This window comes from Columba livia, chromosome 2, assembly GCF_036013475.1.
Source record: "Columba livia isolate bColLiv1 breed racing homer chromosome 2, bColLiv1.pat.W.v2, whole genome shotgun sequence".
NCBI classification, from domain to species: Eukaryota; Metazoa; Chordata; class Aves; order Columbiformes; family Columbidae; genus Columba; species Columba livia.
The window spans coordinates 160,178,815-160,203,480 of NC_088603.1; the positions used below are offsets into that span (position 1 = coordinate 160,178,815).

The 24,666-nt window shown below is 42.2% G+C and overlaps 1 protein-coding gene across 15 annotated transcripts in view; it reads left to right on the plus strand.

The window, feature by feature from the left end:
* ADGRB1 (adhesion G protein-coupled receptor B1) overlaps positions 1-24,666 on the plus strand; it is a 290,622-nt gene that overhangs the window by 240,667 nt on the left and 25,289 nt on the right. For 8 of the 15 annotated variants that reach the window (XM_065054576.1, XM_065054578.1, XM_065054574.1 and 5 more), the window contains 4 exons: positions 5,182-5,248; positions 9,652-9,737; positions 15,093-15,191; positions 23,885-24,056. In XM_065054576.1, coding sequence (XP_064910648.1) covers positions 5,182-5,248; positions 9,652-9,737; positions 15,093-15,191; positions 23,885-24,056 — 424 coding nt within the window. The remainder of the gene's footprint in view (positions 1-5,181; positions 5,249-9,651; positions 9,738-15,092; positions 15,192-23,884; positions 24,057-24,666) is intronic. The other 7 variants (XM_065054583.1, XM_065054580.1, XM_065054586.1 and 4 more) reach the window with 1 other exon arrangement.

Genomic DNA, 24,666 nt, shown 5'->3' on the forward strand with positions numbered 1-24,666 from the left:
CACAACCACCCTGGGCAGCCTGGGCCAGGCTCTGGCACCCTCACTATGAAGAAGTTTTTTCTCAAATTTAAGTGGAACCTCCTGTGTTCCAGTTTGTAGCCATTGCCCCTTGCACTGTCATTGGTTGTCACTGAGAAAAGCCTGGCTCCATCCTCCTGACACTCACCCTTCACATATTTATAAACATTTAATGAGGTCACCCCTCGGTCTCCTCCAAGCTCAAGAGCCCCAGCTCCCTCAGCCTTCCTCATAAGGGAGATGCTCCACTCCCTTAATCATCTTCGTGGCTACACTGGACTCTCTCAAGCAGTTCCCTGGATCACAGCATCACTGGAACAAGAGTTACATTTGCACATTGGTGCATTTTAAAACCCGAAACAAATATTCATATGGGCCAAGCTAGGCAGGGTGCCCAGACCGACTGCAGTGCATTCATACTTATCCTTGTTTTCCTGCTCAGAAGTCATAAAAGCTCTCTTACATTTATGTGTTGGGAGGCCCTTGGTTTTTAGCCCTCCTCTAGAGCCAAGTCAGCATTATATAGCACTAATTTCAGACGTTACATAGTACTAATTTCAGAGCTGAACTTGAAAATTTGAGGTTGTTCAGACCTGGATTTAACACTTTTTAAAGTGAAAGGCATACAAACAGAAAACAGACTTGGATCCAAGCTTGTCCCATGATGTTTTTTGGTTTCTGGGCATTGCAGAAATGTGTGAGGTAGTTGCAAAGGCTAGAGCCAGAGCTCAGGAGCTGGTTTAGGTTTGTCTCTAGTAAGTATAGGGCAGGCACAGGACATTTCAACTGGACAGTGACAGACTTTCAAGACATGATGTTTCCATCTTGCAGAAAGAAGAAAAGATACTAGCCACAACATATCCCTCCCTGTGAAGCAGGGGACAGGAGCTGACATGATAAACCACAAGGGACTTCATAGTGTCTTCCAAAGCTTCTTCCAGCCCTTCAGTTTCTTGATCCTGAGAGCAGTGCGTTAGTATCCATTGATTTTCTTGTGGAAATTAGCATTAAGACAGCACAGGGCTCTGAATATTTAGCTGAGCACAGCATTCAACACTCAACATAAGATTTTTTTTCTCATCTCACTCACAAATCCTGGCATCCATCTGTGGAACACGATCACGAGAGAATTTTGGGGACAATTGCAACTGTTGAAGGCATTGTAGCACTAATCTTCATAATACAGATTCCCAGGGCAAAGCTGGTGGAAGGGACAGTGCATGAAATGCTTGACATGTCTTATTTTCATGATGACTGAAACTGTGTACCTGCAGGGTACACCAAGGTGGCCAGCTGCAGGGGAGCAAGTTAAGGAAGGAACCTCCAACAGTGTGGTTTACCTGGGCCCTAAGCAAGATTTCACCCACCTTTGTCCTGTCTTATTTTTGTACGTGGGATGAAGCTGTTCTGTAATGGTGAAACACAACTGGTCAGCAGTATGGAGACCTGTCCCATCAAGATGTGGTGGCAGGTGAAGGCCATGTCTCCAAGGCATAACACAGAGAGAACATACACAGTGCTAAATGTGGGAAGGTTGAAGATAACGTTTAATATTTACCTTTTAGCTGGCCAGACTGAGTCACCAAGTGGTAAGACGAGAAGGGGGAGATTAAAAGTAAAACTTGAATATGTACTGCAGGATTTGGGCTTTGTCTCTCTTGTTTTCTGAGCAGTGATTCCCCAGCAGCCATTCACTCAGAGGCCTTAATTGCTAAGGACACTTCTGCAGTGGTGTGAACTCTCCATCTACAATGAGGGGAGGAGGACACAAGGGGATTTTTCCTTTTACTTATATGAACAATATTTGAAAGGAGATTTGGCAGATTTTTTGAGACTTGCTGGAGTAGGGTTTAGGCTGTACTTCTAGTCCTAAAGAAAGTCTTAAACGTAATGGAGTTCCAGAGGACCTGCCACTGCTCACCTCCTTGTAATGGGCTGAATGCCTAAATAATAACTTTCCTTTTAGCCACTACTCCAGAGACTGACTCTGGACCTTTAAATCTTGAACAACTGCCTCCTAAAGCTTGAAGGGAGTAATTGAGGTTGTGCTACTGGTAGCTGGGGACTCATATCCTTCCCCACAAGAGAGCCTACAAAATTTTTTCTGAGGGCAGTGCCAGGACACTACAAACTTCCAGAGGTCTTTGTGTGTCGTTGCATCAGGGCTTCTGTCAACCACAGGTATCTCAGCAGCTTCTGTATTAATCTCTAAATTAACACTGGCAGGACATCCCTGATGCCCAGCTGTAGTCTTAGGTATACAAACATCTTGGTTGTCTCACTGGGGCTGTTTAATTTTGCACATGAGCGAGGTGAGACCTGTTGGCAGTGCTGTACGGTGTAATCAAGAAGGTTTTGGTAGAAGCCAGCCCTTCGCAGAACCAGGACAAAAGCCATCCAACCTCATGTCTTTGCTGTGGCAGATTCACAAAAGGATCAGATGTTTTGCAAAGAGGTCTTTGGCGCTGAACACAAGAGCAGCTGTCAATTGGGGAAGTGCTGCTTGGAAGCAGTAGTCTGGCATTGCTGAGCATTGTTAAACCACTCACTCCCTTCTAGTGGTAATTTTATTTAAAAGATCTATTAAGAGATCCCTTGACAAGTCCTGGGGAACCTCTTAGCGAAATGCAAATCTTTCTGTGCCTAGTAGGCAGAAGGCTAAAAGCGTCTCCACTAGATTAATATATTGCTGGAGTCTGCTGTCAGTTCCCCTTCTCAGATATCACTTCACCCTTTTCCTTCCCTTGCTGTCAGCCACCACCTCTGACAGCTTTGGAAACACTTTGATTAAATGCTCTGGCAGGGAGGTCAGGCAGTCAGAAGGGATAAGGACCAGTGTTTGGTGATGTGTGAACTCGCCTTCAGAAATCCTGATGCTCAGAGGGGAAGAGAGGCTGCCAGTGACCTGACATGGAGGAGAGTCCTCATTGTACCACATCCTCATTGCTAATTGGAACGCAGGACTGTCAGGTCCATTCTTCAACTGAACTGTCAGTTGGAAGAAACCCTGAGAAAAACAGTGTTGAAATTAGGATTGAGCATTTGTGAAGAGGTTCCAGGCAAGGACTGGGATTTGGGAGCCCAACTGGTTCTTCCTGCCCTCTCCTTGCATTTAGGGAGACCTCTAGTTACTGCAGCCCTCCAAAGCTTCATTCTTATTCCCTCCCTCCCCAGCTGATTACTTGTTTTATTATTACAGCTGCTCAAACAATTTGTGATAGAGCAACTTGCTATCAGGAAGAAATCAGAATTGATTAAATTAACACATTACAGGTTTAATTTAGAAATAAACAAGATGCAGGCCTCAGAGAAAAACAGAATGTCCTGCTTTCAGTTCTTGATTTTAAATACTTATTTTTTTCTTTTCCCAAATGTTCTGTGTTTTGGGGTGAAAAAATAACACTTTCTGCAAGTCAGAATTGCTAACAAAAACATATGAGGCTGATCAACAAACCAGAAATTTTTCCAGGAAGGCTTTGTTTCCTGGGAGACTCTGAAAGGCAACATCAGTTTTCTTCTGATGCAGAATGAAACCATATTGCCGAGAGTACAGGCACGTAACTGAATTACCACAGGGTTAGCTGGGTTAAGAGCTTTGAGAAAGTCTTCTCTCCATTGTGGTTGCCTGCTCTTATTCTGTGGCAAAGGTACGGTAGTTTACTGCTGAAACAAGATTACTGCATCACACATTTTCTCCAGGGCACTGCAATGTCAAAGCACGCAAACTTTCTGTGGGGTTCCTGTGTGCAGTGTAAATTTGCATCCTCTCTTGCCCTGGAATTTATGTGTCCATGCTCTGAATTGCTGGTCCAACCACCTCACTCAAGCAGGGCTACCCAGAGCTGGCTGCCCAGGATGATGTCCAGACTGCTTTAGAATATCTCCAGGGTTGGAGAGTCCACAACACCCCTGATCAGCTTGTGTCAGTGCTTGGTTGACCTCACAGTGTAAAAGGGTCTCCTTCCTGATTTTATGGTCAAGCCTGAAAGTTCCTTTTGGCTCTCCAGACATCCCAAGCGGCTCAGCTGTGAGAATGGGAGAGAGGTGAGATGTCCCCCACCTCTCTTTGCTTGTTTTTTGTTTTTTGTTTTTTTTTTTTTGTTTTTTTGTTTTTTTTTTTTTTTTTTTACACCAGGTTTGTCAGTATGGGGATGTCAGTGTGTAGTGATATCTGCATGTGAATTTATGGTGCAGCAGGAGCATCGTGAGGACCCCTGAAACATATTCCTACTATTTACATGAGAGACAAGATTCACTTTCCCAGTGTTGTCTCCAACTGGGTTAGGTGTATTGCTTACTTAGATGGTAAAGATCTGATCAAAGCAGTCAATGGAATTCAGGATGTGATTAATCTGATTTGAATGTAGATACCTCATCCTGGACTCCTTTGGATCTTGTGGATTGGATCTCTAATGACTAGAAATGCCATCAAGAGAAACTGGCTCTGTGGTAGGCACCAATATGGTACACATCAGCACTTAGTCAGAAGAGTTTTACAGGATATGGGCACCAGGCAGTTTAGGAGCCCTAATTCCGCATGTGGTCAGTGGAGGAAGGAGAAGTCCTCAAGTTACATGGTGTGAGGGAGAAGGAACAAGCTGGTTTCCAGAAGAGGCACCAGGAACTTCATGTTCCGCTCGTTCTTTAAGAGCACCCACTTAAGGGGCACTATGAATTTCCACCTTGCTACTGTGTTGCAAAATTTCCCCAGGGCAACAAGCCCAAAAGGGAGGATCAAGGAGAAGAAATGAGCTGCACTCCAGGACCTGAGCTCCTGGCAGGCATAGTGGTTAGCAAGTGAACGAGGGACAGTTTCCACTGTTTCCACTTCTTTGCCTGAGTGAGTAGGACATGAGCATCATCTTGCCCACAAGCTAATGAAATTGCTTCCAGGACCTAGTCTGAAACAGTGTGCCATCATAAATTTTGCATACATTCTTCTGTCAACAGTCAAATGCCAATCTACAGGCAGACCTATGGGCAAACGAGCCTTTGTACAAGTTCAGGAGAAAAAGGAAGCAAAACTTGCTTCTGTAAAGTCTGAGACTTCTTTTTACCATGGGGTTTCACCTCCCAGGATGAACTCTGCAGGCAAAGAGACATGTCTGTCAGTGATGTTAGCCACTGGGTAACTTTCTTTTTTTTTCTCTCTTCATTTTCCAGCTGCTGGCTGTCATTAGAGGGAGGTCTTCTCTATGCCTTCGTGGGACCGGCGGCTGCTGTCGTATTGGTATTTAAGCTCAGCTGAAAGCTATTTTTTTTTTCTCTTATAGCACTTTACTTGTTCTTTCAACCCAAGACTGCCCCTCTTTATTTTCATTCACGTTTTGAATAGCTTTCTCCTTCAGGAATGAAGATCAAAGTATTAGAGGACAGCAATCTGGGATGGGTTTGATTCCAAAATATAATATGCCTCAGCTCTCAGCCTTCCACCTCAGCCCTCTCTGGAGTGCCCTAGATGTCTGATTAATGATGCCTTGGTTTTTCCCTATCTGGATGGAAAAGCAGGATGATGGTGGAAAACTCTGACATTAAGTCCTTCAGAAACAGCAGTTTCTGCAACCAGCAGTTGCTTTCAGACCAGGCTGTACCTCCACAGCCAGCATTTATTCCTAGTCTGTCTTAGATGGCCAGTGCACGTGAGCAGCTTCCATGGTTGCAGGTGACATGCAGGTCTTCAAATCAGTGCCTCTGGGACCTTAAAAACATCATGTTTGCTTCTAGTTCAAAAAGATGTCATGGTTAAAGTGAACATCCGACCAGCTCATGCATGGTGGGAGTCTGTTCTATTGTCCCCTCACCATTGTCTCAACATGGCACCAAAGTGCTATGTTATTGGCCAGTTACTACTTGAGTTGAAGGTGTCACTCAAGGCATGACATACCTTTCATCAAGGTTCCCTGCTGTCAAAGACTCACTGGCCACAAGAAATCTCAACTGTCAGGGTTCAAAGAACTTGACAACTGCCAGTCTTCTAGGAAATCCCTCCTGAAGCAATTTCAGACAAGATTAATGCCACATTTGGTCCCCTACATATAAGTGACAGTCTGCGGTTTCTCTCCAGCCCTACGTTTTATCCAGTGGAGGGTCTGTATGTCTTCTAAGGCTCAGGTGCCCTAGAGGGTCCCACAGGAATGGGCTTGTTGACATGCACAATTTCTTTTTTGGATCAGGCTTTTGTTTCATGCATTGCCGAGGGGGTTATAACTGCCCTGCAGCAGGATCAGGATTACAGAAGAATAACTGCACAAAAGCTCTTGCTGCCTCTATTCTCACTGCCGTCGTCACACATCAAACCACATTGGTGCCATCATTTCATCATGATGACAAAAAGACAAGCCAGCAGTTACCCCTCCTCTATAATAAAGTAAAGCTTATATCAGTTAGGGTCTTTTTTTACCATAGGGCTTTCAATACATACTTGCACCTTCTGATAGCAGTCAGCAAAGAGAGGGGATAAGCAGATGTTCATGCCATCCAGTCATTAGATCTCTGTAGGCACATGATAGTTGGATTTCCCTCCATAATGTAGCTGATGGAGGTCAGGGTTTTCTTTTTTAGCCAGGATAATTGACAGGAGTACTAAGTGGCTTAGTGTTTTCAGATGAACTAGCTCTTTGCCCAAACAACGTAAGAGCCGGTAGCTCTGGCTCAGTGGCTGGAATGCTCAATAGGCAGCAGTGATTAGGAGGGAGGGAGCTTTGGGAGTTCCCAGAGAAGGAGGAGTCAATCTGCTGCCTCAAGCCATCATGCTTTTGTTGTGCCAACAACAAGGGAAGTAATTCTTCATCTTTCCTTAGTGTTTTTTAAAGTGCAAGAAAACACACAAACCTGCTTCCATTTGTCATCTCAGTTTTCAGTCATCATTGAAGCTGGAAATAGAGGTGTTCTTACAGAGAGGTCAACACCTGCAAATTCTGGTTCATACAGCTGATCTTAGGAAGTGGAGAATCATCTCTGGGGGTGTCCATATCTATTCAGCGCATACAGAGAGATCTTGCACACCTAGTTTAGATTACCTGACTCATTGGCTAAAGTGAGAAGTGAATGCTGCCCAACATGCTATATATATCCTGGGGAGCTTAGAGAAGGAGAGGAAGAAGCAACATTGGAAGCTTTTTTATATACGGGATCCTGAGAAACTATAAGCTCAATAAATAGCCCAGATTAACCCTGTGACCTTGTAACTGAGCAAGAAGTTGAACACGCAGTTCTCAAGCATGGGTTGTCCACAAGACTGAACAGCTGTCTGTTTTCCGTGTGTTTTGTCCTGATGCCATGTTGGCCATGCCAGTGATGGGGAAACATTCCACCTGACTCAGCATGAAGACAGTCAGGTTCTTGCAGGGCTGCACAGGGGATGTGCAGCTGTACTGCACTCAGGACAGGTCTTCTCCAGAGACAATACCCTGTTGTGCGGGGATGCACAGATCGAGGTGCCACTTGACTCAATGCATGAACTCTTTTTCACATAAAACTCCGAGTGTGATGCATAGACATCCAAGTAACTTTGCACAGAGCTGACTTGGCTCCAGCTGGGTTTGTTACCTCCACCTTAGCCCTGGCCAAGCTAGACTTGTGCTCACTCCTCCCAAGGCATTCAAGTATCTCTGTATGGCAGTTCTCCTATCAACATGATTTTTCTGTTTCCTATAGTAACCTTCTTCCTCCACACCCTCTCTTGCTATTCTCTACATTGGAAAAAGGGCTTTGGCTTGGAGAATACTCAAAATAATATTCTTAAGAGGGTGGACCTGCAGCACCAGCAATAATTGGGACCTGCAGCCAGTCCACTAGCACTGAATGACTGGAAAGTTTTGACATTTAGCCCTAGAAATCCTGGCAAACTGAAATTCAGACCTGTTGCAAGCAGTTTTACTCACCTAACTCAAGGGAAGCAACCCAGTGATAATTCTGTGCATGCTGAAGGCAACAGGTTTCTGCAGGATGCTGATCATCATAGTCAACGTATTGGATTTGTTTATTAAAGCAGCATGTCATGCCCAGCCTCAGGAGCCATCCAGCCTGCCAGACTTCAACTCCATCTTTCTTACTGCCTTCCTGCATCTTAAACAAAAGTATCTCTTGTACTCACCAGCCTTCAGCACGGTGAAGAAGGATCAGTGAACTGAAAGTGAGCTCTCTCTTCAAGCACATAACCAGGGTTTGATTTCCTGCTGATCCTTGGCTGAGTTACTGCATATGATTTGCCAGTGTTGTCTCTTCTGGAACAATACTGTGATATGCTCTAGAAATGGACTCACAGCTGTGGAAAGTAGTCCACTGACCCAGCAGCTGATACAAAAGAAAATAACTGCTATTTGTGAGTTCTTCCATTTATTCCCAGCTGCGGACTCTGCATCAGTGAGCTGGGTCATGTCCCGCTGAAACCAGCAATCAAAACTCAGAAAGATTGCTCATTCTTGAGAATGATTTAGATAATTAGATTGAGGCTTAGTGTGCTGCAGACATCTCCCTTCCTTTGGGGTATGTATTGTACTAGATGTCTCTTGAGACTACCTTTCAAGGATCTATTAAACTCACCAAGGCTCTCAGCTAACATGTGATGTTGTACATCTCTGAATCTGTCCTTAAACATTTATTTGCAAGTTCCACATGCAGAATAGCATCTAGCACATCGTTTTACCAACACCAGATGTTTCACTGTGAGCAAAACCAGGACAATGTCACTTTTTTCCACCATCAGTGCTGTGCCTCCACAAAGAGGGTGGTGCTCATATGTTACTAATGTGTTCACATTCAGAGTTTGCTGAGGTTTGGATGAGGTTTGTAAAACAGATGCAGCTGGCAGCAGTGAATGCAGTCAGAAAGACACAGTGAGAAGTTTAGGCTCACTTTGCAAGATCCCAACTCTGCACAGCCTACACTTTACTGTGAATATTTATACATGATTGATACAGACAACAATGCTCTCACCTTAACAAAGCAGAACTGCCTGCAGTTATCCTGCCCACTGATTATTTTTTGAATTATTAGATGGATAATCCATGTGAGGTGTCATCTACAGTATCTCTCAAGACATCTCGCTATAGTAGCTGGTGGTTTTACTTGCTGCAGTACCCCTCCACCTCTTTTTTCTGAGAGCAGAGGTTCTGGTTCACCAAGCAAGAACTATGACAAGCTGTCTGCACCACACCACCTCTTGCTCTTAATGTTGCTGCTTTGGTAGCACAGACTCCAGAAGGCACTTTTCAAAGTAGACAGTGTCAACCCACTGTTCTCCCCTCTATTTGCCACCTTCTATTTCTATTACCTGAAAAATTGTTCTTGTGCCTAGAGTTTGCCTTGCTAGACGCCAAGCATCTATTGGGCTTCAAACAGCCTTACAACAATCATTACAGTCTTATCCTTGTTCATGGAGACCTCTCAAATCTGCTGCCAGCTACATTCTGCTCTCCTGGACTCACTGATGCATGGCCAAGGGAGGTGGGATGAGTGGAAGGGGACAGAAGGGGTGGTGGCCTGCAGAAGTGTGACCACGCTACCTGACTTTGGGAGAAATGGGAAAGACTAAGCTCGTCAAATGTTGGGTTTTTTACCTTCTGTGCTATCAAGTTTCACTTCACCCACTTGAGAAAAAAAAAAAAATATGTGTTGTTTCTCTTTCAACAGGTGAACATGGTTATTGGCATTCTGGTTTTTAACAAACTTGTATCCAAAGATGGAATAACAGATAAGAAACTGAAGGAACGGGCAGGGTATGCCTTATCAATACATCTAAGTAAAGAATGAAAAAAAGGAAAAAAAGTGACTGAAAGTCGTGATCAATAACCAGGCAAGGAATGCAAAAAAAAGATTGGAGATGGAAACAAAAAGCAAAAGCAAATTTGAACAAAATTAAAAAAGAAAAAAAAAACTACTGAACAGTTGGTTTAATCTCTCTGCCTTGTCATTCAGTGCAGCAGAGACAAAATATCCAAGAAGCAGCACTACGTTAGTATGGGGGAAGGTTAGAAGTTCATCTCTTTGTTAAAATGGCTTCATCCCAGGCTGATGTATCCTGCCAAAGATTAGGGAGAGCAAAGTGATTCTTCTCACTAACTCCTAGAGACAACAGCTGGATCGAAGGGGGAGACTCACCATTGCTGAGCGTAGCACTTGTCATGGGCTGTGTGACAGAGAAGTCATGAAAATGACTGGCAGATGTCTGAGGGACAACAAAGGTTTGTGATACTTTTAAGGAAAGGGTCTTTGGAGATATAGCAGTCAACAGGTTATTAGATGTATGGATGTATAAAGAAGAGGATTGGTAAATACAGATATCTCTTCTGCAAGAAACTTTTCTGATGTCACCTGAGGTTCTTTATCTCCTCCACAGCCACTACCCCAACCTCCATTCCTGAAGTCTGGTGCTTGGTCTACTTGGTTTTATTCTGTATTTTAAATTGAAGAGCTGACTCCATAGTTCTTATCACCCTGGCCTCTCTAAGGATTGTCTGGGGCAGCTGCTACCATGCAGGAATCTATGTTGAGTTATTTACAAACTGTGTTGACAATGGCTATTTTGTCATTGGCTCCAGCAGAATAAGACCTTCCCCTTCAACTTCATTTCTAAAAAGGACTCTGCAGCCTGGTCAGACTTTATCCCTGAGTTATGCTGTGCTGTGAGCAAAGGACAGAAATGGCACGCTGATACTCTGGGTCAAATCAGATGCACAGGTCAACCTGGTTGCTGATGTTAGTGTGTTTTTTTCCCCTGCCTTACTTGGCTTGCTGTTGCAGTCAGAGAAACTCTCTCCTTACCTGCTGCTAGGAAAGACAGTGTTGTGTGCTCCCACTTGTCCATTGACAGCATTTGATTTATCACTGTGGATAACGATTGTGTTCTTGAAGGAAGAAATTTTTTACAAAGAGACAAGGAGAGCAAGAGGTATTCTGAGACTAAAACCTCAGGAAGCTGGTGGAGAAAACATAGGATATACCCTACCTATGAAAGCAGAGGGAGCCTGGTGGATACCAGCCTTGTTTGCTGCATTCCCAGGCTTCACAGAGAGGTTAAGTTGCTTTATCCACTACAGTGCTGCAAAAGCCTTGGGCCTTAAAATCGTATGTCAGAGGGCAGAGGAGGAAGGAACAGATGAGGTTCAATATCCCTGCCATTACACTATTGAGTAGTTCTGGTGGAAGTCGTTTTTCATTGAGTGATGGCAGCAAAATGAAGGCAGAAGCAAGCTCTTACCCAGCCAGGAGAGAAGTGCAGGGACCTGTGAAGGTTCATGTTTTATCAGTGCTGTTTACACGGTCCCCTGGTGCAGCAAAGAGGGAAATCTCAATGCCTGAGCAGTGCCATGGTCATAAGAGATTTAAGACAAGAGGTGCCAGTTGCCAGTGAGTTGAACAGGAAGGCAAAGAAGTGACCTTGATGCACTGCTTAAAGCAACTGCTATCAAGCAAGTGCTTTGTTCTAGGTGATGCCTTCTTCACAAAGAGAGAACTAAAGAAAATACCCAAACTGCAGGCAGGCTCTGTAACAAGATAATTCCACTTGAAAGTCAGCGCTAAAATAAATGGTTTATTGGATTAACCGAGCAGCAAGTTACTGTCTATCAGTCTCTCCCTCTCTAATCTAAACTGCATAGAGAATGACCTTATTTAATACATATCAGCTGGTTATTGATCACATTCATAGTTGTACTTTGAAAACAAAACCTACAAAGGAAAAAAAAAAAAAAAAGTTTTGTTGATGTTCTTTGTTTTTTTCTTTCTTTTCTCTATTTTCCCCCTCTTTTGTGTCTGTGTGTGTGTGTGCAGCACTTTTAAGCCTTCTCTGTGCTCAACGATTTTGTTCTCCTTCCAAAGTGCACCCGCCGAGAGTGTGGAAGCACTTTTGAGAGCTTTGGTGCCCCTTCCCTTTAGCTAGCCGCTTCTGGCCTGGGCTTGGGAACCGTGTTGGAAGGTAGATTTGAAGATAATCGGAATGAGTAATGGCCTTGGAGATGTTTGGATCTGAGGAGATGGTATAAAGAAACGTGTTTCCTTTAGCAGAGGCAAGAAGTATGGTTCAGTGTTGCAAACACAAAAACGAAGGGAAAAAAAAAAAAGAGAGAAAAACAGAAAAAGGGAGGAAAAAAATAGACCTGTTGAACATTAAGAGGAGCCCAGCACACATACTGTAGATCGATTGCCACAAATTAATCAGTGCTCACAGTTCCTGCGAAATAATATCCAAGACATAATAGGTTTTGCCCTATACTTAAGCAGAGGAAATTGCTATGATTACTGTGGTTGCATCTTTCAGAAACTGTTGACTTTCTAATACAAGTGACTTTATAGATATATCACAAAACCAGGCTGTAGAGAGATGGGTGTGATTACCTGGAGAAATGCACACAACTCACCCAACTTCTGTCTGGGCACGAGAGAAAACCATGCAAGTGTCTCTTAGTAGAACTGTCGCTGTTCGTGGTCAGCTACACTGACAACGTTCAAGCTCTATTAATGGGAGAGTGCAACTAAAAATGAATGTTTTAATGTCAGAAACGGGAACCTTTAAAATGAATTTTAAATTTATTCAGCCAGCATTTATTCCAGAAGCATTTGTGTGCTCATGCAGCCAGGGAAGAAGAATGAGAATACAGGGTTTATTCACAAAGTCTAATTTTAGCCTGCTGAGTTTAATCTCCCTAGGCTTCCTCTGTAACTACTGGAGAGAGACGGGAGCCTTATTTAGTTGTTTCCAACTTGCCCCTTAGAGGACCTTCACTTCTTTTATCTCTCTGTTGATTATAGAGAGAACTTGAGAAAGTTTGCCCCAATACCTTGTATGAAATATTCTCTCTGCAACTCTCTTGGCGGGGTATAACAGAGCTGGATTGTCGGTGCACAGAGAATAAAGTAATTGGAAAGTTAATAACAATATTAAAATAGGAGCAGATTTGGATTGCCCTTCATCTGGGGATGTTTCTCGTTTGAAGTGATGCACCTGCTCTTTGGGCCATGCATGGTGTAAAGCACTGTTCAATAAAAGGCAGAAAAGTCCAGGCTCCAGTGAACACACCAGATGAGTCCGTGAGCTGTTTGTGGGTATTTAGGAAGCGGAAAAAGCTAAATTAAATGAATGCATTATTCACTGTGATTATTTCATTAGCTACCCTTTCATACATACAGGCACCAATATAAACCTGCTATGGAAATCTAATATATTAACAACCTCATAGCCCCAACAAGAACAAATTAGAATATAAATGTATCCACATCTGTGCCTACTGTTTACAACTTTTTGCATAAATACGCCCAACGGCAGTTACAGTTGTGTGTCATAGTGGTCTTTTTGGCCAGTTCTTTGTGATTGTCATTCATGTTTTTTCTGGTATAGTTTTCCATCAAAATCCTCAAATCAATCTATTTTCTTTTTGCTGCCTATCTCTGCCTCTCTCTGTCTCTCTGCTTATCTGTTCTTTGTGGCTTACAGATCCGGGGATAAGCTGTCTTTTTTTTTTAAAGGGTCATGCACTTAATGCCTCTCAAGACCCATTTTATAATTTTTTCAGCCATTGTCCTCACTGGATTTACACCATCCTTCCTGGAAGATATGTATCTATTGACACAGGAGCTAAATTTCTCTGTGTCTGAAGGCTGAAATTTTCTTTTGGATACCTTAGCCATTATTCTGGAAGGCACTAATAGCTTATGTCACAGCAGTTAATTAGAAGACCACTCAACAGCCACTTGAAAGTGGGACACTGGGACCACTGATAAAGCTGTGTTGGTGTTCATGGGGATGCCCTTTGTTGCAGTGAGACTGAACACAAAGCCATAAAAGCTAAGAAACAATCTGTCAAGTTTCCTAATCTCTCTCCCATGCAGGATAAGGATGTAAAACCCCCCAACATTTGGTACCTGCAAATATCACCCATCATCAACGCACTGTCACCACCCAAGAGTGGCAGTCCCACTGTCCTTTGGCAGTGATGTTCATGCCTTGTCTGATACCAGGCACTGCATACAGGTCTGTAGGATGTTTTGCAGACTCCTGTCCATTTTCTAAGCCAGATCTGATATGGATCTGTGCAAATAAGAGCGTTCATACCAACTAGTAAATTCTGGGAAGAAATGGGGCCAGTGCCAAGCTGATGTGGCTTCTGGGTTCCTGAGTAAGAGCTGGCTTGTCAGTTAGATAGATTCATGCACATCAGATTCTAAAAATCATGAGGACATGCCCTTTAGCAGATCCCTGCAGCCCCTTACAGCAGCAGCCCACAATGGCCTGGCTCTGTGGTTGATCCCATCTAGAAAAAGTGAGAGCATCCCATGTGAAGATGTCTCAGGGTTCATCCCATAGATGTTTTCAGCTCCAAAACAAGATCTGAGAGATGAAATGTCTCAAAAGTAGTCAGCCAGTCCAGCTCCTTTCAGCGCAAGGTGATGGTCTTACAAAACACCTGAGCTCATGCTTATCTTCCAGGGCATAAACAACCCCATTTGCATGTCCTTCATCACAGATTAAGCAACCAAAGAGTGGCCTATCTCCCGATATTGTCAGCTGCCACGTGGGTATCCCCACCAAGGTGAGGATTAGCACACAGGGGCCATTGGAGAAAATAGTTGACTTTTCCCTTGCATTGCTTCAGGAGAGAAGATAAGCAGGCACAGTCCCCACAGCCCTACTTCTTGCCTTCTACTGTACAACACTGACACCTTTTTTTGTTTTGGAGCAAAAAGGCCAGGGAGGAAAAAGAACCATTTCTCAAAAACAAACCAAAAGAAGGAGGTGGAGACTGGGAGAGCAGTACTGGTTTCTCATCCATGGGTGCCAGAGAGAGAAATCCTGAATCTGGCAAAGCATTCACCAACACAGTTCCACCCTCTCCAGCAGCAACACCACATCTCCGAATTTTACATTTTTCCCATTTCCCGCATCTGGAGTGGTACAGATGAAAGAGTTTTATTCCTGCCTGTCTTTCATTTCTCTTTTCAAACTGAGTATGGTTGGTTGGTTCCCTTTCTTCCTTTCTTTCGTTCGTTCTTTTGGCTTCTCTTTCCCTTTCCTTTCTACGTTTGTGTTCATAAGCAAAGTGTTTTGTTTTGTTTCAGTCTTTTGGTTTTAATTGCAGTCAGATGGCAGTGCCCCTTTACGGCATGACGCTCAAATGTTCCAAGTGTGGAGTAGTTTCTTCTGCTGAAGTTTCGGCCACAGCCACCAGTAACGCCATGTTAGTTCCTCTAATTTCAACTTCTTTTCTTTCTTTCCACTTCTTTTTTTTTTTTTTTTTCTTTTTTATTTATTTTATTTCCCTCTTTCATTTCCCTGCACTCACCAGCCTTGTTTGTTTTCTCTCCCCATGTCCCTGCCCACCTCCTTACATCCCCAGCTTTCCCTGACCTCATTCTGTGGGTCATGAGTAGTGTAGGGCTCCTGCAACATCCCTGGAGGGAAAGCTGATGGGCTGCATCCTGAAAAGCACTTTATGACATGCTTAGATTTAAGCATGTGAACAGCCCATGGAAGACAAAGGGACTCTTAATTTGTTTGGAACTAGGTATATGTTTAATGCCCCCATTTATTTTACTTATTGGAGTTACAGGCTTAAAGCTGTGGTTCCCATTAATTTTGATGATAGATGAGAGCCAAACACTTAAGCATGTGCTTGATTTTTTTACTCCAGAGGCTGCAGAGCATTGAGTATGATTTAAGTGAGTTGGTGAATCACCTATAAGTGTTGTGTGTGTTGGTTTATTTTTTTTGTGTTTTTTTTTTTTTTTCTCTTATAAAAGGCTAGAATTAAGTTTAATACCTCGTAGGGCTGCGGTTCTGATTTGATAAGTGTTGACTGCCTCTTTTGGACTCCTAAAAGCACTCAGAATTAGTTCTCAAAATCTTAAAGTGTTTCATAGCTTTGAGTTACATAAATCAAATGCTGTTAAATCTCTTCTTAGATGCAGCTGGAGTTAGAAAGAAAATATATATATATATATATATGAAAAAAAAATATATAAAAAATGCCAGAGCTTTGTTCTGCTGGATAAATTGTTGTTATTTATATAGCTGGCTTTTTTTTTCCAAAAGATTAAGGTGGGAGGAAGAGTGATGATGGAAGGTTTGTCTTTCTTCCTTCTATTTTTGAAATTTTATTATCTATATCAATTCCAAGTGATGCTATATTTTGGTTTCAAAGTCTAAAGTAATATACCCAAAATATGTGAAAGAAACAGTCTCAGACCTAGACATTTGCAATTTGAAAACTCCCACCTTTAATTAATCTAAACAAGAGTAGGCAGCTGAGTACCAAATCTCAAAATGTAGAAATATAAAAGAAAACCAAAACACAAGGTTTTATCTTTTTTTTTTTTTTTAAGTATTATTATTATTTTCCTGAAAACTGAGCCATTTATATAAAATACAAAAGAATGTAGGGAAAAATGTATATTTCTGAAAAAAAAAAAAAAGTTTGAAAAACAGAACATGCAATCAACTCTATTAAGAGCTAGCATTTCCTATGAGATGCAAAAACTAAACAAAACTTCATTTATTTTTCACTGCTGAAGTAGTTTACTTACCTTTTGCAACAGTGCCCTGCTGAGATGGTGAGACAAAGTCCAGACACACGTACTGCAAGTCTGGAATTATCAGGTCACTGCATTTTGGTTTCCTACGACTGCAAAGGAATGCTAAAACAACAGAAGCTTTACTATTAATAAATTAGACTGTTAAATAGGATAGGCTTTCAGCTCATAGTAAATTAATTTAAAAAGTAAAACAATCTCAAGTCTTTCTCCCGTATTTTCTGACCGTTGTTCTGTCATACTGATTCATCTTCAAATCAGAAAAAAAATAAAATATATTAAATCTAGATCTGCTACTTACCCTGCTTTTCTAATTTAAGTGGTTTGATAGAAATTAAAGGGCTTTCGTGAGAGATCATCTTTTGCTTCCCTGCAGATAGAATACCTTAGATGATAAATTCCAGTCCTGGTTTTGTTGTTTGTCCTGAAGTGTCCTATGGCCTTGTCCATACAAAAGGACTACTGAGTAATACAGAAATTAGTTCACTCAGCCTGCATCTACCCTTGTCGTCCACTTCATTCTACAGTTGAGCTGTTTCTGTTTTTCTTCTTCCAAATCTATTGTAAATGAGGCTGTTAATAAGGCAGAGCCCTGATTGTGCTTCATGCCACTGCTACCATTCTGCTGGCCTTCATCCCAGACCTTGGACCAGCTTTGCCATTTACTTTTGAAGACTTGTAAATCAGATGCTGAGAGGATTCCTGGCTCCTCTCTGACCTACAATTAGCCATAGCTTTTTGGTAGAGAGGACACCAAGGATGTTCCTGCCTTGTTTCTACTGGGGTTCTTCATGCCTTCATCCCAGTTTACCTCCCATATGTTTCAGAGGCTCATTTCTGGGATAGTATGGCATGAAAGGATAGATCCCTTGGTACATTTTTCTTGACTTTTCGAAATCATATACACTTTTAGCAACTCTTTGTGGTAGTATCTGTGTCTAAAAGAGAAGGGATCAGAGAAGGGGATATGCACCTGAGGGAAAATGTGGTAAACCACTGATGGAAGAGTAGGTAGTAATCATGACAGAAGTAAATAAATATGCACTGGAAATTGTGCTATTTTTTGACTTAGGAAATTATATAAAAAGGAAAGATTTGGATGTGTATGACCTATTAAGGGTTACCTAGACTTAGCAGGTGTGGGTAAAAAAAAAAAACCCTTCCCTTTAGGTTGCTCTGGAGAAGATGCTGGGCATATTTTGCCATTGGAATACCTTTGTTCCCACATTTCCTTCCTTTTATTGCTGTCTGTAGGGTAACCTCAGCCAGTGAAATACTGCCTTATAATGAATTTGAATTTCCGACTTGTTTTTTTTAATCTGAGACAGGAAAAAAATATCTCAGGTGCATGACATTTCATTATACTTGTTGGCTCTGCTATTGGATGGATGGATGGACGGATGGATGGATGGATGGATGGATGGATGGATGGATGAATGGATGGAAGGATGGAAAGATGGATGGATTTAATTCCTTCCAGGCAGTGCATTACAAATATGGACTCTCAAGTTCTCACCATACGGAAGAGATTGACCCAAGACTAAAGTTCTGACACACTGTATTCTTCTTGCTGGGAACCCACCCAAGAGTCAGTGTCAGGGATTCCTCATGACCTTTCTCATGCATCATCCCTCTTATGTCATCAACAGCTCATCTGTCAAATCTCTCATGTAAAGGATTTGATCTTTTCTCTTGGCTCAAAGTCATTTCAGAAAGTCCTAGATGTAAAATTTTCAGCCCATACTATAGTTCCAGGACTAATGTGAATCAATATTTCTATGCATGGCTGGTTTTATGGAGGAGACTGTTCCTCAGGAGAGTGTTGTTCTCATAGTTCAAAGAACTTGAAATCATATCCTTAGCTTGGCACAATATGATACTTGGGCCCTGCAGATCTTTGCTTGGGCTTTTAGAGAACAAATTCCCTTATTAGGAGTGAATAACCGAGCAATTTGCCCACAGCTACTCTGCATTGGTGAGGCCACACCTGGAGTATTGTGTTCAGTTCTGGGCCCCTCAGTTCAGGAAAGACATTGAAGTGCTGGAGTGGGTCCAGAGAAGAGCAACACGACTGGTGAAGGGACTTGAACATAAGACCTATGGGGAGAGGCTGAGGGAGCTGGGCTTGTTTAGTCTGGAGAAGAGGAGGCTTAGAGGTGAGCTCAGCACTCTCTAGAACTACCTGAAGGGCAGTTCTAGCCAGGTGGGGATTGGTCTCTTCTCCCAGGCAGTTAGCAATAGGACAAGGGGCATGGGCTTAAACTCTGCCAGGGGAAATTTAGGCTGGATATTAGAAAGAAATTATTTACAGAGAGAGTGGTCAGGCATTGGAATGGCTGCCCAGGGAGGTGCTGGACTCACCGGCCCTGGAGGTTTTTAAACTGAGATTGGACATGGCACTTAGTGCCATGATCTAGTAAATGGACTAGAGTTGGACCAAGGGTTGGACTTGATGATCTCTGAGGTCTTTTCCAACCCAGTCGATTCTGTGTGTGATTCTGTGTGATTACCTGCCTGTCCCAGTTAGAGGCATTTTATTTCCTTTTCCCTTAGTTATATGGTTCAGCAACTGAAAGAAGAATCATAGAATCTTCTTTTGGAGAAAACAGAATTATCCTGTGTTTCTGTGTTGCCTGTGTATGGGAAAAGCATGCACAGTTCCCCCTCTTTTCTAGCTACAGATTTCCTATCTTCGTTATATGGGCATTGAGTTAAATGGGTTTTCTCTGTTTCTGTCCCTAAAATTGAGGTGACGGTTTTGGTTTTAGGAGGAATACAAGTTAGAGGAGCGATAAAGAAGGGGAGAATTAATAAAACAAATCCTTGTACTGTGGGTCTCCTGTGGTGTCAGAGCTGGATGCAGGAGTAGCATGTTCATCAGAATAGTGGAACTGTATGTGCCACTCCTTGCAGCATGTAAGGAGCCATCCATCTTATGTTGTTTAAGTGACCTATAGATGAGGCTCTTAGGGACACGGTTTTAGTGTTAGAGTGAGGTTATGGCTGGACTTGATGATCTTAAGGGTCTCTTCCAACCAAAATGATTCCATGATTCTATGATTCTATGTGTTGAGTCCAGCTACCATTTTTGTTTTCGGAGTTCCTCTCCAGGATCTTTTTCTGAATTACAAAATTATTTCTCCTTCTGCTGCTTTAGCTTATGGTAGTGACTGCCTTGTCAGTGTTGTGTAATGAGAAGAATTGACGACTTACGTCTTCATAATGGCATTTTGCATCTTTGTTGACATGTACTGTGTGTCCCTCTGTACTTGTCTTTTTTCAGGGTGCATCTCTCTCAATCTTTTTTCGTGTAGATCTTTGTTTCCAAAATTTTTTTTTTTTTTTTTTTGCTCTTTCCATTGCTGTCCTCTAAGTGCCATCACTTTATTCTGCTGCTTCTGTAAAGATGAAGACTCTCAAGGCTGTCAGCTAGCTAAAGAATAAAACCACAGCTAGTTTTTGTCATTACAACCAAAGGCCATCACCTGCTTGTGGCCAGAGCTGGATCTGCTATGTGCTTTCATAAGATTAAGTCTTTGCCATGTTCAATAAAGCTGTGGATGACGTTATCCTGTGGCCATGTTGCTACACGTCGTATTTGTTTGCACTGTGCTGTGGCATTGTTATATTCCAAAGTAATGTCCTTCTTCTGAAATGTAACAGTTGTGTAGGGTGGTGGAGAGGAACAACGTAACACTACAACTGTACTGCTGGGTAACATTGTCATGTCATGGTCCTCACACAATACACCAGCATCATGCTTCCAGATTTAGTACAATGAATGTCCCTTGATGTTGCCGTCACTCATCATGAGTTTTGTCATGTGTGAGACAAATAAGAGGATCTGACAGCTAATGCCTTTGTCTTGAGCAATAAAAATCCTGGATTCATTGATCATAGATAATCCATAACGAAGACTCATTAAGTAATCATAGTGTTATTATATAACAAATTGTAATTTCATTTCACATCACGTGTCGCCATAACATAAAATTTCTTATGTCCTGTTAAGTCCTTCTGGAACCTTTTAAGGATGCACAGTACCTCCTAAAGAAGGGAGAGGTTGAAAGGTGGCCGAAGTATGAGATCTGCTATGAATTCAGCTCACAGCAAGTAAAATTAAGCGCAATGTCACAGGAAACTCATTTATCTTTCCCTGAGTATTCTTCTGAAATTTCAGTCTTGATATGATGTTTTTTTAAGTGGAACTTTTTTTTGAATTTAATATTTCAAAAGCTAAGCAGAGCTCTGAAAGTGACATTAGAATAAGCTGCATTCCTGTGACCTGTTGACATTGCTGCCTGAGAATGAAGATTAGGCATTTAGTGTCAGGCAATATTTCCATAACATTTGAAAGGGATGAATAAGGTTGAGAAGGCATCTGCAAGGTGAATCACAAAGACAGCAGAAAGATCATATCTTATGTGGCGTAAATCAGCACAACTCAGTTGGGAAAATACTGATTTAGTCCAGCAGGATGTGTGGCATAAGACTGTTTTCATCATTCAAGTTGGAAGGGCAGATGATGTTTTCATTATCTGGTTGGTAGGCCAGAGATTTCAATGGTGATTTGCCATTGCTTATGTTGGGATCGATAGTGAAGTCTAACAGGATGTCTCAACTCTAGTGCTAGAGTTAGGTTGTGGTTGGACTCAGTAATCCTGATGGTCTCTTCCAACAGAAATTATTCTATGATTCCATGACTCAGAAGGAAGTTTAATAGTTTGTCTATATAGACACATAGAGCAAGGGGCTGGGAAGGACTCACTGAGTCCAGAGCAGGAGCTCTGAAGGGAGCCCACTGTAGTTATGGGTCATTGCATCCGTGCTCTGGATAGCAAATAGACTCAAACAGTACCTTGCCAAAGCAGTTTGCTCTCATATGTATTTTTTTAAAAAATGTTTTCAAGCTAGTGGATTGAAATCTAACTTTTTGCTGAAGAGAAACATAGTTTACCTCCTCAGCAGCATTTTTACAACCCCAAATCTGCATCTAAATCTTGGATATAGATCCAAATCATTGTCCATCTGATGGTAATTCTTTTCAATAATAGAAAAACACATCCAAATTTAGATGGGTGCTTCAGACCCCTACTTACTGGTCAGATCCATTCTCAGATGTGGTTGCCAGGTTTCTTGTTTGCACATTGGTGGTAGTAATGTACACATGCTGGGAGACCAGATAATTCCAGGAAGCAGAGTTTGGTACAAGCCATTTCTAGCAGCCTCTATTGATTTTGCTCTTTTCCAGCAATCCCAATTGCAAGCTGCTACTGGAATGACTTCATCTACCAAGCCATACATCAGACATGTTGTGTTGGTGACACTTGCATAGAAGACACATCTAAAGTGGCCTGTTATGGAGAAAGCTTTATATTTCCATTTGTCTTTTCTGCCTCTCTGATTTTTTTTTGCTGCACTTAACTGCTGAGCCAGGTTTATTAATGTCCCACTGGAAACAATAGCAAAAAAAGATTTCAGAATAATGAGGCAGATTTCAGAGGGCTGAGGGAGAAGTGGAATAAAAGCTTCTGTTTAGCAGTTGCTTGGTTGAGGGCTGTCTGGTTACTGCATTTTTTTCTTCTTTTTATTTTTAAATAATACTTTGAAATTATAGTTCATATTGGACATTAAAGAGCATTCAGTTTGTCATCCTCTACAAAATTATGAGGTATCAGTTTATGTTATGACTTCTACCTTACATGGAAGTCTCGTAATGCTTGTTTTAATTGAAGAAATAAATAAATAAATAAATATCACAACGCACAACTGTAGTCCATTTTTCTGCTCCCTTAGGTAAAATAAATTTCTCAATAATACCACTAATGAACACATCTAAGTCTGGACAGGTTGTAGAAATATTTACAATCAGAATATCATTATAACTATAAAAATAGCCTGTCCATTCAGTATTTGGTCATTACAGCAGAATTGATGTAACAATCCTTGAAAAACTCTTAACTGAAGCCAGGATGTTAAATCCTGATGTCCCCACCCACATCCAAGATCCAGCTTTGTTCAGGTAAAACTCTTGCTGACCTCTGTGAGAGTGGTACCTGGATAACCAGCAAGTAAACATTATTAAAAACTTGATCATATATCAGAGAATGGTAAGCAAGTCCCATGTAAGTACTCTAAAATGTGTGTCATGATATCTGTCCTGTAATTTATTGTGTTGCCTGTATTTATTTGCTAGTATATAGGCTGAGGTTTTCTACACAGAAAGATCTTTTAACTCAAGTTGTTATGCAGCCTGTTCATAGGTCTGCTCTTATGTTAGATAAAAACCCACAGAGGAATTCTTCTGATACTCTCGGTGCGCCAGTGCTGCCAAAACCATAGCATGACTGACAGCTTAAAATCTCTCTAGTAATCTGTTAACTTTGCTTGGGACCCTTTTTGATCAGAAAGCTGAATGACTAAAAAGTCCTTGGGAACAGAGTTGCTTTTCCATTTCTAGACATACCATTCATAGATAAAGTGGAGGTTCAAGGGGTAGTACTTGCATTACAGAAAACCGTTTTGTTCGGTTTTCTGTCTTCTGAATTTGGAAGTGTCTTGAATCTTAAGTTATTTTGACCCAGAATGTCCACCTAAGAATAAACTTATTTATAATAATTGCTAAATATACAATCAACTGTATTTTTTTCCAAAGCATTCAGCTAGTGAGAGCCCAAAAGAAAGCAGAAAATTTTCTGCTCACTGAAAAATCTGGACAAATTTTAGTTTTCCTGACGTTCATTGATGTAGTGTTGTAAGGACCATCAGCTGTAGAGCAAGAGAGCAACAGCAAAAGATGAGTCTCCACATCAGCTCTATGCTTGTCTGTTTTAGTCACTTGAAACCGTGACACATGTCGCCAGTGTTGGTGTCTTCCATGTGCTGTGGAAGTCCAAGTGCTTGCAACCCAAGTGCCGACAGCCATCGTGACAAACCAGTCTCTGCTGCAACTGTTCTCGTTCCCTTTGGCAACCTACAGTGATTGTGTTTTGTCTCCCCCCCTTGGGAAATGCCATTGTTGTGGACTAGTGACATAGAGTGGGAAGGGTGTGAAAGGGGGAGTGAGGTATCTGCATCCTTCCTCCCCACCTCAAGTTTTATGCATGACTGCACCATTGAAAAGTAGACCCTCCTGTAGAAACACGTATCACCTGTTTTGGTAGCGTGAGTGTGCGAAGCATCCTCCTGCTTCCCTGCCACAGGTGCTCAAAAGACATCTAGCAGAAGTATACATTTGCTGAAGAAGTCTTCTGAAGCCCTATGGGATCAGGAGGCTGAATTACCATCCCACATGGAAGTGGGTGAGGCTGAGGTGGAGCTGAATTATCTTCTCCTTTGACAGGGCATCTCTTTGGAGTTCCTGTGTGGTCCTACCTCTCCTGGCTCTCACCTGGATGTCTGCAGTACTGGCAATCACAGATCGGCGGTCAGCACTCTTCCAGATCCTTTTTGCCGTCTTTGACTCATTGGAGGGTTTTGTCATTGTTATGGTGCATTGCATCCTAAGGCGGGAGGTGAGATGAATAAGTCTTTCTCTTTTATATAACAAACATCATACTTCCCATAGAAAACATCAAAAAATGTCCGGTGAGCCTGGTAGCTTTTCTATTCCTGTGAACTTTTGACAGTGTAGACAGAGACCACAGAAACAGATGCTGAGGTGCTGGAGTGAGTTCAGAGAAGGGCAACAAAACTGGTGAAGGGTCTGGAGGACAAGAGTGCTGGGGAGCAGCTGAGGGACCTGGGGGGTTCAGCCTGGAGAAGAGGAGCTGAGGTGAGACATTCTGATCTCTGAACTGCCTGAAAGGAGGTTGGAGCATGGAGGGGGTTGGTATCTTCTGCCAAATGACAAGTGATAGAATGAGAGGAAATGGCTTCAAGTTGCACCAGGGGAGGTTTAGATTGGATATTAGGAAAAAAAATCATTAACAGAAAGGTTTGTCAGGCATTGGAACAGGCTGCCCAGGGCAGCGGTGGAGTCACCGTCCTTGGAGGTGCTTAAAAGACGCGTAGATGAGGTTCTCAGGGACATGGTTTAATGCCAGTCTTAGATTAATGGGTGGACTCTATGATCTTGAGGGTCCTTTCCAACCAAAATGATTCTATGATTCTATGAAAAATGAC